The 14,208-nt window shown below is 43.0% G+C and overlaps 1 protein-coding gene across 2 annotated transcripts; it reads left to right on the plus strand.

Moving 5' to 3' along the window:
• The first annotated feature begins 221 nt into the window (after positions 1-221).
• On the plus strand, positions 222-8,539 carry LOC125544172 (SCY1-like protein 2 A). Of its 2 annotated transcripts, XR_007299303.1 has the most exons (15): positions 222-947; positions 1,778-1,882; positions 2,472-2,582; positions 3,085-3,267; positions 3,389-3,515; positions 3,663-3,724; positions 3,907-3,993; positions 4,553-4,639; positions 5,076-5,189; positions 5,382-5,510; positions 5,748-5,810; positions 6,441-6,602; positions 6,709-6,827; positions 6,912-8,170; positions 8,266-8,539. XR_007299303.1 is itself a non-coding variant. In XM_048707761.1 (14 exons), the coding sequence occupies exons 1-14, from the start codon at positions 456-458 to the stop codon at positions 7,972-7,974; spliced, it is 2,904 nt and encodes a 967-aa protein (XP_048563718.1). In that variant the 5' UTR covers positions 222-455; the 3' UTR covers positions 7,975-8,539. The 2 variants fall into 2 exon arrangements, 1 of the variants encoding a protein (XP_048563718.1); XM_048707761.1 differs by having other exon boundaries at positions 6,912-8,539.
• The last annotated feature ends 5,669 nt before the right edge of the window (positions 8,540-14,208 follow it).

The following is a 14,208-nucleotide window of genomic DNA, read 5'->3' on the forward strand; positions in this document are numbered from 1 at the left end:
CATTATATATATTAATATTATACTAGCATATGATACTCGCCATTACAACCAGCCTAACTCGCAGAATAACCGTGTTCCTAATTGTTCACACTTCTAACCTTAAAAAAATGTTGATACTTCCACGTTCGTAATTAATTAACTGCATTGACCAGACACCTCGACCTGACTGTGTTAAATGAAAATCCGGCCTCCACCGGATCCCAACCTTTCATCCTTCCTCTCTTTTCCTTGCCGACGAAGCATCCTCCTCGCGGGTTCTCACAGTCACATGAGTCTCGTCCCCCAACAAATCGATTGAAATTAGAAAATCAATTAAGAATACCCGTAAATTACCAAACACGCGCTGCCACCGACCGATCGAGCCACCGACCCCCAGAAGTTCCAACCAAATTCCCCGTCGACAACAGCAGCGGAGGGGCTCCCAGATCTCGCCGGCGCGGGCACCGGCGAACGAGATGTCGCTCAACATGAAGACGCTGCAGCAGGCGCTGGCCAAGGCGTCGGCGGTGATCGAGAAGACGGTGACCACCACGGTGCAGGAGGTCACGGGCCCGCGGCCGCTGCAGGACTACGAGCTGCTCGACCAGGCGGGCTCGGGCGGCCCGGGGCTCGCGTGGCGGATCTACACGGCGCGGCCGCGGGACGCGGCGGCATCCACGCCGTACCCCGTCGTCTCCGTTTGGGTGCTCGACAAGCGCGCGCTCTCCGAGGCGCGGGCGCGGGCCGGGCTCTCCAGGGCGGCGGAGGACGCGTTCCTCGACCTCGCACGCGCTGACGCCGCGCGCCTCGTGCGGCTGCGTCATCCGGGTGTGCTCCACGTCGTGCAGGCGCTGGACGAGACCAAGGCTGCCATGGCCATGGTCACTGAGCCGCTCTTCGCCTCCGTCTCCAATGCGCTCGGGTGCCTCGACAACGTGGGCAAGGTGCCCAAGGAGCTCAAGGGCATGGTACAAACATAGCACTCACGCCTTTGTTTGATCTCGATCATTTCTGAACATCTAGCTTTGGACCTTCGCAATTAAGTGGATGCTATGGAGGCTAGAGTTCGTGAAATGGGCGATTTAGTTCAAGTATACTGTTAGTATCAGTGTGGGTGGGTATGGTTACATTACTCACTGGTAGTAACTAGTGATCAGTCACCGCCAGCAAGCAAGTTGAGGTGATCAGTGTCTGTTTTCATATAGACGAGAGTGAGAAACTGATAGTTTTGCCCAATTTGTCCAGTATTTAGCACCATGGTGAATGCCCAGTGTAATCCATGATATCGAATGTGTCATTTCAGAGTGATGTATCCGCAAATTTCACCAAATGGAATCACCTATATTTTTAGAACTTCACAACAAGCCTTTCTTCACATTAACTTCCTTTAGTGGGTTCATTCTACTGAAATCGTGTGAAGTCCTGTGGCATTTCTCCAGTCTTGTTACTTATGCACTATTTGTAAAAATCTCGTGGCATCATTGTACCCCAGGGTGGCTCCGCCATTGACATGTGGTAGGAACATACGAGATTAACATGATTGACTTCACTAACAATAGGTTTTGGGTCAGGCTGTGTTGATTTCTTCCATTATAAAATTGTTAGTTTTTCAAGTGATATTTCAGGGAGTTAGATTGCTATCGAGTAAGCTTGTCAACCAATGCACTCGTAAATATCTTCTCTGGTTGGGTCCTTGTAGAATTTTTCTTGCATGGAACTCTGTGGGGGTCAGTAGCGCATGGCAATTGGTTGGTTTTCGCCTCTACTATGGTTTGCTTATTTTTCGGCTGTGTTCCAGGAAATGGGGATACTGGAGATTAAACATGGATTGCTACAAGTTGCAGAGACGTTGGATTTTCTCCATAACAATGCCCATCTTGCACATCGAGCTATATCACCTGAGGTTGCAACGTAGCAGATTTCTGCGTGGTTTTATTTCCTGTAATTATATATATTTTTTTGTGCACTCATTAGTTTCCCCCGTCATTAAACTAGCTTTATTGTTTATTTGCACCATACTGTCTAGGCTGGCTGGCCATTATATCCTTCTGCTTTATACTTGCACTTAGTTACTCAACAAAATCAATTCAAACCTTCTCTAATGCTTAATACATATTATTGTCTTTATACTGATTATTTGGTAAATTTTCTGTTCTGACATCATGGTTGGTAGCACAGAGTTTAATAGTACCTGCGAATCATCCATCCCGTAGAAGGCTTAATTTTTTTCCATTTCACTACAACTGTCCCTGGCATCAGGAGTCTCCTTTCAAAATAAATGTCTATTGAGGAAATAAAAATAGTATCTTAATGCAGTACTTCACTTCCAAACCTCATTAATGCTTTAGAATAGGCTAAGTGAGGACAGTTATAAGAAACAATGGGAGCAGTCTTTAGTCTATTCTAATGCCCTTGCATGATTTTGATGTTGCTGCTTATAAGCGTGCGCATGTTTTCACTTCTATGCTGTAATAACTTGGTCTCTTTTGCAGACAGTCTTTATAACTTCAAGTGGATCTTGGAAGCTTGGAGGTTTTGGTTTTGCTCTTTCTGTTGACCAAGCCACAGGTGGTTTGGCATCATCGCAGCAATTCCATTATTCGGTTAGTACTTATGACATTGTACTTCGTAAGTAATGTAGCTGATTTGTTTTACCATTTTCGCTATATTAACTAGTTGGCATCTTCTTTCTTTGAGTCATAACAGAGTACTTCTATAGAATTGCTTAGTATTCTCTTAAGTCCTGCCTATGTAGATTGCACTGGAGCACAGCACTAAATTGGACAGAAAATCTCTATTTATCTCCCATAGAATTTTTCCTAGTCATGAATATATATTTTCCACCAAATATGTGCTACAACTTCTGCAGTGTTGCTTAAGGTATTTGCAGATAACATGGATTTGCTTAGCTCTATAACCGCGTATATGCTGCGGTGGACAGAAATTGTCATTTTATTTGTTCAGAATGGTTTTGTGAACAGCTAAACATCCTATGCAACTAAGCATATTCTTTGCACACTTGCTATTTTTTGCTGATACTGTCGCTGTGATTAGCAAAGTATAAATAAGAATCATAACCTTTTTATATGCTTGATTGCTCTTTAGGACTATGATGTCGAAGACACAGCTTTACCTCTTCAACCATCTCTGAACTATACTGCACCAGAATTGGTTCGCAGTGGTGATTCTAAAGTAGGCTCTACCTGTGACATATTCAGTTTTGGATGCCTGGCTTACCACTTAGTTGCTCATAGACCACTTCTGGATTGCCATAACAATGTGAAAATGGTATGTCTTTAATCTGGCACATGCTTTGTCAAAATAGAATGTATTTAATTTGGCTCTACCTTTGACTTATGCTACGGTTGCATGTGCAGAAAATATACTGACATGTCCCCTGTTATTGCAGTATATGAATTCATTGACATATTTAACAAGTGAAGCCTTTTCTAATATTCCTACTGATCTGGTGGCTGATTTGCGAAATATGCTATCAGTTGATGCAGCATCACGCCCTAGTGCGATGGCCTTCACAGGTAAAGTAGCGGTTGTGTTTTCCTTATTTGGTGCATAAGTGCTTGTAGAATGGAGTTTCTGGATGTTGTCACTAATGGTGTTAACTGCTGACAGCACTAACAGTAGGTTGAAATGCTTTTGATACATTACCCTTTTCCTTCTTACAGGCTCTTCTTTCTTCCGGCATGATACAAGGTTGCGAGCTCTTCGTTTCCTTGACCATTTGCTTGTATGTATTTATGACTCCTTTCATTTCTCCTAGATAAGTTTAAACCTTTTGAGTTTCACTGCTATGTGTATCAAGCTTTCTTCTTTGCAACCTGAGAATCACAACTGACCAATTTAAGCTTCAGTTACTTGCTAGACTGTTATCTGCAGATGGTTCTGATGTTAATAAAATATCCTTTTCAGGAGAGAGATAATATGCAGAAGACAGAATTTCTGAAAGCATTATCGGATATGTGGAAAGACTTTGATTCCCGAGTTCTTCGATATAAAGTATGTGCAATCCATTCTCTTTACTTTGTTACAGTCAAAATTGTTCAGAGGAGCTGTAATTACGTATGTCCAATAAAAATCTTTACTTGCTCTTTCGTGCCTTCCTCAGATGCATGATAAAACTTTATTGCTTAAACGGCCATAAACTGCTCAAACTCTAAAGTTTCTATTTCAATCAAGTATCCAGTGCTCAACTTTCCTTGTGGCCTGAAGCTCCGTTCAAAAGAAAGAGCTAATTTTGAGGGCGTACTTGTTTTCTGGAAAATGTTGAGGCTGCCAACAACTAAAGTTTGTAATATGATAAACAAAGAAAAAAATCTCCACACCTCAAATTCCTGGCTCATTTCTATATTACAGAACTGAATCGGTTCATTCATTGATCCATCTGAATTCTAATTTTCTGGTCCCCTATTTCAATAAATTTGTTAATGATGTGTGTGATTAACTTTAATTTGCACATGGTGTTCATCTGAATCTCACTTATTCAATTAAATATACATGCATTGTAATGCTCAGTTGACACATTTTCTTTTTGATAGCTGACTCATTTTCCGACCAGGTTCTTCCACCTCTTTGTGCCGAGCTACGCAACATGGTCATGCAGCAAATGATTTTGCCCATGGTTCTGACAATAGCAGAATCACAGGTACTTCTCCTAATACATAGTACCATCTTTTATATATGGATTATTGGCTAACAGCAAGGTGTCATGGTTAATTAATTCTAACAACTGGCACGTAGCTCAACCTGGTATCTGCTTATCTGGCTAGTTTCTTATATCTATGTACATGTGTTGTAACCTCTCTTTCTGTGGTTTAGCTCATTCTTGATTCAACGCATGCTAACCTACCAGAATTGGATTATCCCGTATGACACCTCAATTTAAAATAGTTCTTACTCCCGTCCCATAATATAAGAACGTTTTTGACACTGGTGTAGTGTAAAAAATGCTCTTCTTATATTATGAGACGGAGGGAGTAGTTATTGAAAGCAATGTAATTTGAAGCTATGCCATGCTGCATTTTTTTTAGTAATACCAACTTCTGAAGATCATTTTTTAATGCCCTCTTTCTGTTCTGCAGGATAAAGATGACTTTGAGCTGTCAACATTGCCTGCTCTTGTTCCAGTATTTACTTCAGCATCAGGTGAAACTCTTCTTTTGCTTGTGAAGCGTGCTGATCTCATTATTAGCAAGGTAATTATGTATATTTATGAAGTAAACTAATTCCGATTCTTGTTTTAGCCCTGTTAGGTTTCGCTATGGTTGAATGCAATGTTGATCTTGATCCCTGAAGGATCTTTACAAACTAAAGTTTAGTGGAATCTGCCATTTGTGTTTGGGACCCCTGCCGTTATTAACTTATAGTTGCTGTATTACCCCTTGCAGGCCACAAACGAACATTTGATATCACATATCCTTCCTATGCTGGTACGGGCTTATGATGATACTGATCCCCGTCTGCAGGAAGAAGTTTTGCGACGAACAGTAACACTGTCTCGACAACTTGACATGAAGGTTAACCTTGTTTTTTTATTTGCTAAATTGATGAACAGCCATTGAGTTTTAATTGCTCTTTCTTTTGTTCACCATCAAGGAATTATTTTTTCTAACCGATTGCTTGGATTATGTCTCAGATGATGGATGAGCTTACCAAGTTATTATATGAATAATAATCCACATTATGTGTTTATTCATTGTTTTTGTGAATAATGCATCTACATTATGTATTCATGTATGGATTTCTTCTTGCAGCTACTGAAACAGTCTGTGCTGCCACGCGTGCATGGATTAGCTTTGAAAACTACAGTTGCTGCGGTATGCACAGTATATGATTTGATTCCAGTAATTTATTTATTAACATTAATCTGGTCAATATGCTTGTGCAACAAACGACCATAATAATAAAGCTCTTGATGAATGGCCAGGCTATATAAATATTTGAGACTAAATTGCCGTCTTCATTCCTGTTTTAGCAGACACTGTTGCACATGAAAAGGAAAATATAAAGATAAGGGCCATGACATAATGAAACATATGATTTTTCTTGTGTACAGTGTACTTATGCCCTTTGTCATGAAGCTCATTATCTGTCTTCTGCTCTGTTTATAGACATTTTACCGTCATTTATTACAATATTAACAATGCTGGTTTTCTGCCCAAATTCGTAACAATGCTTGTGAATAGTCCTTTCTAAGTTGCTCTGGACATTATTGATTGCTGAATTAAGGTTTACCTAGCAATATATAGTGCAGAGTTTATATTTAGTGGTGTAGGATTGCGGGGTACCGCATCTGTTGGGCCTTAGTTTACTTCACATGATTGTTCTATCACGGCACTGTTGGGTATTGCTGAATTAAGACATACTCAATTTTTCCAAATATCTGCTGGTTGCTACTGCCTTTGAACATGTGCTTTCTTATGATCGTAAGTGCCCTGCAAATGTAGGTGCGAGTAAATGCTTTGCGCTGTTTAGGAGATCTTGTTCCATCGTTGGATAAAACAGGTATAGTAGAGATCTTGCAGACTCTTCGGCGTTGCACAGCTGTTGACCATTCTGCCCCAACCCTTATGTGCACCCTTGGAGTTGCTAATGCGATTTATAAACAGGTTACCCTTGATATGTTTGTTCACTAACGCTGAACTTCCAGCACTCCTTGCCAATTTATTTACCTTCTACCAGTACCCCTATGTAACTAAATTCTCATTAATCCAGTGTGGTGTTGAGTTTGCTGCGGAACATGTGGTTCCTCTAGTCTTCCCATTGCTCACGGCACAACAACTGAATGTACAGCAATTTGCGAAGTATATCCTATTTGTCAAGGATATCACAAGGTACTAGTTACTATATTCAATCAATCAGTTTTACTCTCCATGGAGCAATTAATTTATCAACTAAACTACTGTGTGCTTCTACAGCAAGATTGAAGAGAAGCGTGGCGTGACAGTTACGGATAATGGGCATACAGAGGTAAAAGTATCGCCTTCAATCTCAAATGGGATTCATTCTAAGCCAACTTCAGGAGGCCTGGGACAGACTGGACAAATGCCAGCTGCAAAGAGCACTTCTTGGGATGAAGACTGGGGCCCTACTAAGAAAACCAGTGCCCCGCCACTCTCTTTTGATTCTAGTGCTCAAACAAAGCAACCCTCAAAAGACCCTTTTGATTTCAGTACCCAAACAAACCAACCCTCAACACTTCCCTTTGATCTTAGTACTCAAACGAAGCAGCCATCGACAGTTACTCAGGTTGCAGCGTCTACAATCCCGTCTGCACAACCACTTCCATCTCTGCAATCTCTTGCACCTAGTTCAGGACATCAAACTTCCGGTTCATGTGTTCCTGTTGACATTGAGTGGCCTCCTAGAATGAGCACATCATCTGACTTTAATGCACCATTCTCAGCTAACAAGGATAGTAAATCTGGAGGGCTGTCTAATGATGGGGTTGATGATGTTGATCCTTTTGCCGACTGGCCCCCCAAACCAAGCAGCGCAGCCAGCATTTCAGCAGTGGAGCGCCTGCCAAGCACAAATCAAAGTATTTCTGGGTTGAATACAGGGAACATGGGGTTTGGTGGTAGCAGTACTTCGCATGGACAACTGAAAACAAACCAGGTGAGCTGGTCAGCGAAACCAAACAATACAAATATAATGGGCATGAATTCAACTGCCAGCTATTTGAACCAAGGCAACTCATCTCTGGGATATGGAAATCCAATTGGAGGACCGAGCTCAGGTCTCCCCAATGCAGCTAGTTCCATTGGAGGCCAGAGCATCAGGCAACCAAAATCTGATTTTGGTTCACTATCACAGTTATCCAGTGGCGCACAGGGCCCACCCAGGCTTGCCCCTCCTCCATCTGCTGCTGTTGGAAGAGGGCGTGGTAGAAATCAAGGGCAGTCAGCCCTCTCCCGAGCATCACGGACTCCCAATTCCAATGTTTCATCAGAGCAGCCACCTTTTCTTGATTTACTGTAGCAAATACAGGAGTGTCCATGTTCTTCGTTCTGCAAACGGCACTGGATAGCTCACATCGTTCAAGCCTTGTATATGATGAGCATTACACTTTCCTGAAACATGGTTGCAGGCGATAGTGCATTTTCTTGTCAGTGGAAACTGGGTTGCCTTTGTTGTTAGCCCCAAGGAAGCTGCTTCAGGAAAGAGCCTTCCTGAGGTTAGAGAATGTATTCTTGCTTAGGGTTTTCTCGATTTCAGCATCATTGGGGTGGTGAGGCAGCATTAATTTTATTTGTGTATATCTTTGTCCAGGCTCTGCTGTAATGTCTAGAGTTCACAAATGGTTGTGGTGATGTGAAATTTTGAATGTTGAGAATGTATCACCAAAATCTGATGGGCCTCGTGAAAGTGGAAACCCTACATGATGTATTCATTTATGCCGGAAAGGGCCCATGTCGTGTAATTGCCAAATTTGGGCCCATCTGTACCTCTGCCTGAAAAATGTGGGTGGAAACACTTGTTAAATGCTCCACTAGTTTCTTGTATTGTGATTATTACTGTCGAAGTGAATATGCTTATTTTTGCACATTGCCATCAAAGTGAACATGCTTATTTTGCATTTCAGTTCCCAACTAATTATCCTTTGTTTAGAAATGTATCCCTGCCATGCCCAACCAAAAATGTTAGAGCATCTACAGCTGGACCGGGCAAATCTGGTCCCCTATACATTTGCAAACGTGTCCATGAACCGTGACTGAAGAAAAAAAATGAAAATTGATTTTCAGGAAAATTTTGGGTCATACCTCAAAAGTCTGCTTCCACAACAATGTCCCTCAAAGCAAATCCCCAAATCCGTACTAATGCCATGCAATGTTAAACTCAAGCATGTAGTTCAACGCACATATATCATAGGAAGTTCATATATTTCATCGGACTACCAAAATTAAACATGTTCTACTAGTTACGAATGATACGACAATGGATGAACTTCACCCGTGGCCGCCCTTGCCTTTGCTCTTGCCGTCTTCGTTGCAGAAGTAGCTGTCAAAGACACAATACGTATCGAGTCGGATCTGCTCTTGCTTGAGCTGTCCGATCTGTCACCGGGCTCCTACTCTTTGGGGTCAGTTCGAAGAGGGAACAGACCACCCGATTTTGCTCCTTTGCAAGCGCACGCGCGATCCGGGTTTGCTGTTTTGCGGCGATGCAGACACGAAGGGCTTCCTCGTGCCTGCCTGAGGTAGCATGCGACTTCGCCTTCGCGGCTTGCCACGTCCCCGTCCTCGCACGGTGGGCATGCTGGTGCTCCACAGGTGTTGGGCCGTGCCGCCTACTGGTGTTGACCTCGGACTCGGAGTCCTCCGCCGCGGGGGTGAGGCGCCATCACATGGGTTGCGTTACCAACATGGGGATGTCGGTCCAGCGCCATGTACCTCCAGCCAATGGTCAGCACGCCCGGCTTTGCCGCGGTAACGTGCCTCGAGCCATAGATGCCGCTGGATCCAAGTGTCATTTGCATAGGAACCCGCCGAAGCGACTTCAACTGCGAGCTGGGATTTACTCCCAGGACAAGCGGAGAGCTAGCCGGACGACCAAGTCCTCATCCCCGCATGGAATGAGGTCCCAGTCGATGGATCCGGAGATCTTTGACTTGGATCCACTGCGCACCATGTCGGAAAGGAGGTTGGGAGCTGACTGTGAAAATGAAGCAAAGTGTTTAGGGTTTGGTCTAGGATGCAGATAGGGATGCATATTGGTAAGGTCGGGGTGGATCAGCGTGGGCCGGATCTAACGTGTTGGACGCGCCCGATCGTCCTTATATCTGCCCCACATATGACCTGGGCATGAGGGATATCGGTCAGCCTGGACGTTTGCGTTAAATTTGCCAGGTCCGATTGAGTGACAATTTACTTTAGTGATCCAGAGGCCGCCCGGACTTCGGGAGGACATAGGACCTCGGGTTGTAGATGCTCTTGCAACCCTAACTAGCTATTGTTGCCCTTAAGAAGAGGGCCTTGTATTTGTATTTTGTGCACCCTTTTGCGGCACTGTAAAATATTGGCTGTCTTGGTTGGCATGGTAGGAATATTTCGGTTCCATTTCTGCCCGCCACTTGGAAGAGCACCATGCAAGTTCAGACGATTGTCTATCGAGAAGCAAGTACCATCCGCTCCCGTCACGGGACGGGAGAGCTCAAGTTCTCCATGTTGCAGTGGTCAGCTGCATGCACGTACGATGCATTCATGGGCGGCGAAGTGTGAGACAAGGAAGACTCTGCACAGTACGCACACGACGCACAAAAACGGGAGGCTACAAAGGGGATGGATGCATCAACAGGGGCATTCGATTCCTGGGTGCACATGCACCCAAATCTATATTTATATCTACTAGAGGATACCTCGCTCGTAGCGGCCAGAACTGGTTGCAATATATTTTAATGAGATTTTATTGTGTAGACCATAAATATTTAGATTAATAATATCATGTGATTATTCTACATTGTAATTTTTTTCCACACATGATTATGCATTGAGGTAGACATTTTTACATGCAAGCATGCTTACATTGCTAGTTGGGTGGAGCATGCAATTAAGAAGATTGAAAAAATAATTGATGAGGCGGCATGTGTGGTGATGTGGCATATATGCATGTTGAGATAAATATGATAGTGCGGATCAACATATGTATATATAGGATAGCTACTCTCTCGAGTGAATTGCAAAAAACATCGACATTGAAGGCTAGGGTTGCAGAAATCACAAGTCTCTAGTTTTGTGCCCAAAAACACTAATTCCAGGGCTAATTTTTTTGCAAAAACCACAAGTCGCTCGGTTGGCTCGTTTTAAGTGGGATTATGACAGGTGGGACCTGCATTTGTCGACGTGGCATAACTGTTCATCCGTTTGACTCGTTAGACGCCGTGAGACGCCGTGCGTGGGCCGGCTCGAGCCGGAACCCTTTTGACCGGTCCCTCCCCTCCCCGCTAGCTCTTCTCCATCCCTTTCCCTCCCCCACACCCTCTCCTCTCAGACATGGTGACGGCGAGTGGCGGCGGCGACTGCGGTGGGCCTGCCGGTGGCGGAGACGACAGGCCACCGGAGGCGGATCTCTGCGGCAGCTCAAACCCCGGCGCCTCTTCGGACAACAGCCCCAACCCCAGCCCCAACCCCAGCCCCCAGCACTCGCTGGAGTCCGCGGCGGCTAGATCTTGGGCCAGGGTCGTGAAGGCGGATCCGACGGAAAGCCACCGGTGGGGCTCGTCATTCGGCGGCGTCTAGTAAGTTAACCTCATTTGTACATATTCTAGGGTTAGGTTTAGGATTCGGCGGCGTCTAGTAAGTTAACCTCATTTGTACAGATTCTAGGGTTAGGGTTAGGATTCGGCGGCTGGATCTTGGGCTGTATGTATGTGTGGTTATTTTGATTTGCAGTGTTAAACCTAGCTTGGGTACTGAAACACTCAATTTGATTTTGGGGGAGGGGGCAGGGGAATAGCCCACTGTCAAACTCATATATGTGTCATATTAATTTTATTTAGTTGATATGTAGCAATGTGAACTGTTAATTAGAGCAGTGGCAATACAGAACACATTAGAGTAGCTTATTTGTTAATATGCAGTGTTAATTATAGTACATTAGAGTATGTACATATTTAGTTATGCATTGTTAATTAGAGCAGTGCCAATAAAGGGCAAATTAGAGTACCTCATTTTGTAGTTATGCATTGTTAATTAGATCAGTGCGAATAAAGGGCAAATTAGAGTAGCTTCATTTGTAGTTATGCATTGTTAATTAGAACAGTGCCAATAAGAGCAAAATAAAGTATCTTTTTGTTAATATGCAGTGTTAATTATAGCATATTACTATGAACTTTTTTATAGTAATTATGCAATGTTAATTAGAATTGTTGTTTTATCTTGTTGTCTAGTTTGGACGATGCTGTTTGGGAAGTTAGAATGCACTTCCATGAAAGAGACAACTTGGAGAGATCCGTCTGCATTTCAGACATCACATATCACAATTTGGTAGCATTAATAGAGACAGAGGGATATGGGCTGAATGACTACATTTACTTTGTGAGGGAGCCTGGTGTGGGTATTGAAGGATTGGTAGAAATTTTTGATGATGACAAGGTGGATGAAATGCTTGACCATATTGCTAATAAGGATCAGACTGTAGTGAGTTTGACAGTGATTAGGGCCACTGATCCAAGACCTGCAGATTTGAATGCAGGCTATTTGTATGAGGAGCAGGTTCCTTTGAGTCAATTAGGAGAAAAACCTGTCTATGAAGTCAATCCTTCTGGAGTTCTATTCAGATCACCTGAGAAATCAAATAAACAGAGGCAGTCAGAGCCACTTCAGTTCTTTTCCACACAGCAGAGCACAAACATAGATATTGCTATGGAGCAAGATGAGCAGGAGACACTAATGGAGCTAAAGAGGAGAACCAAGATTGAGAACTTTAGGAAACATAAGGAGGCATTTGAGCATGTTCAAATGGTTAAGAAAAAACTACCAGTTCTTCTAACTGAAGATGACTCTGATCTGGATGCAGATGAGGACTTCGTTAACAGGCTTAATGATTTGAGGAGGCAGAGAGAGGACCCACTCCTTCATTTTGAAGGAGACATTGATGTGGATGAAGTTTATGGGGAAGATGAGGAAGAGGAGCAAGTGGAGCAGATGGAGCATGAGGAGGAGGAGCGGGTAGAGCAAGTGGAGGAGGATGAGCAGATGGAGCAACAACAGGAGCCAGCAAAGAATAAGGAAAAAAAGAAAAGGGCCAACCAAGAGGTCACATTCAAGCTTGGAGCAAAGATTTGAGAATGTGTGGGTACCATCATCAGATGAGGAGTATGTAGGTGATTTGAAGCAGGAATATGATGATGGAGCTGAGAATGCACCTTTTATTCTGCCCAATGGAAGGAAGAGCAGAGCATATAAAGAAAAACCAAGGAAGTGTTATAGTGAAGAAAGATAGAACCCAGAGGAGCAGTTTTGTAGAAATCTTTATTTCCTTAATGTGTACCAATTTAGGAGAGCACTTCAGATATTTCACATAAGTCAGAATAGGAACTATGACTTCCACAGAAACTGCAATGACAGCATCATAGTTGTGTGCACTAATGTGAAATGTCCTTTCTACATTGCAGCTTCTGTTGTTGCAAATGAAACTACTTTTTGCATCAGAAAGGCTAATCTTCTACACACATGCCTAGTAGTAGCAGAGAATACAAAGGTCACAGGAAAATGGGTGGCACACAAGTGTGAGGATATGCTGAGAATTGATATTGCCACACCAATCACCACAATAATGCAGAATTTGAAGAAGAAATATGGAGTAGAGATCTCAACCCATATGGCCTATAGGGCTAGGAAACAAGCATTGAAGGTTGTCCAAGGAGACCAGAGAGGTCAATACACTAGGATTAGAGATTATTTGCAGGCTGTTTTGGACACAAACCCAGGAAGTAGATGTGTTGTGACCACTAAGCATTTGCCACAGCACCCAAGCAAGAACCCAAGGTTCCATGGCCTGTTCTACTGTCTTAATGCTTGCAAAGAAGGGTTTTTAAATGGATGTAGGCCATTCATAGGTACATTGTGTTGTAACTTGTGTAGTGTTTTTGTTATTTGGCCACATTAAATACACTGTCTTCTCACATTTGTCACTTTGCAGGGGTAGATGGTTGTTTTATCAAGCTGTCAACAGGTCAGCAGATCCTTGCTGCAAGAGGAAGGGATGAAAACAACAACATATACCCTATAGCATTTGGAGTTGTTGACAAAGAGGACACGGACAGCTGGACCTGGTTCTTAACACAACTGAAAGATGCACTTGGTGGAGAAAGTGGAAAGTTTGGGTATTATACTATCATTTCTGATAGGCAGAAGGTAAACTTCTCTCCTCATATTTCTATTGTACTATTAATTTTTCATATGCACATTGCTTTGTGAACAATTCAAATGGACCAATATTTAGCTCTAGTTCATATTGTGTCAACAGGGCCTTTTAAATGCAATAAACCATGTTTTCCCCAATTGTCCACAAAGATTCTGCCTTAGACACATTTATCAGAATTTCCAAACTGCTGGTTTTAGAGGTGATGAATTAAAAAAACACATGGATGCAGCTAGTTACTCTTATAATAAGAATGAACACCTAGCTGCAATGAATGATTTGAAAAGAGAGTGTAAGGCAGCTTGGGCATGGCTTAATAAAGTACCAGTTCATACATGGGCTAGACATGCA

Source organism: Triticum urartu, chromosome 3 (assembly GCF_003073215.2).
Source record: "Triticum urartu cultivar G1812 chromosome 3, Tu2.1, whole genome shotgun sequence".
NCBI lineage: Eukaryota > Viridiplantae > Streptophyta > Magnoliopsida > Poales > Poaceae > Triticum > Triticum urartu.

What these genes read in the sequence shown, in the direction of transcription:
- LOC125544172 (XM_048707761.1), top strand. Translation starts at nt 456, where the DNA reads ATGTCGCTCAACATGAAGACGCTGCAGCAGGCGCTGGCCAAGGCGTCG. An exon ending in TAGTGCGATGGCCTTCACAG is followed by an intron (nt 3,516 to 3,662) that starts GTAAAGTAGCGG and finishes TCCTTCTTACAG; the next exon opens with GCTCTTCTTTCTTCCGGCAT. An exon ending in TTTGTCAAGGATATCACAAG is followed by an intron (nt 6,828 to 6,911) that starts GTACTAGTTACT and finishes GTGCTTCTACAG; the next exon opens with CAAGATTGAAGAGAAGCGTG.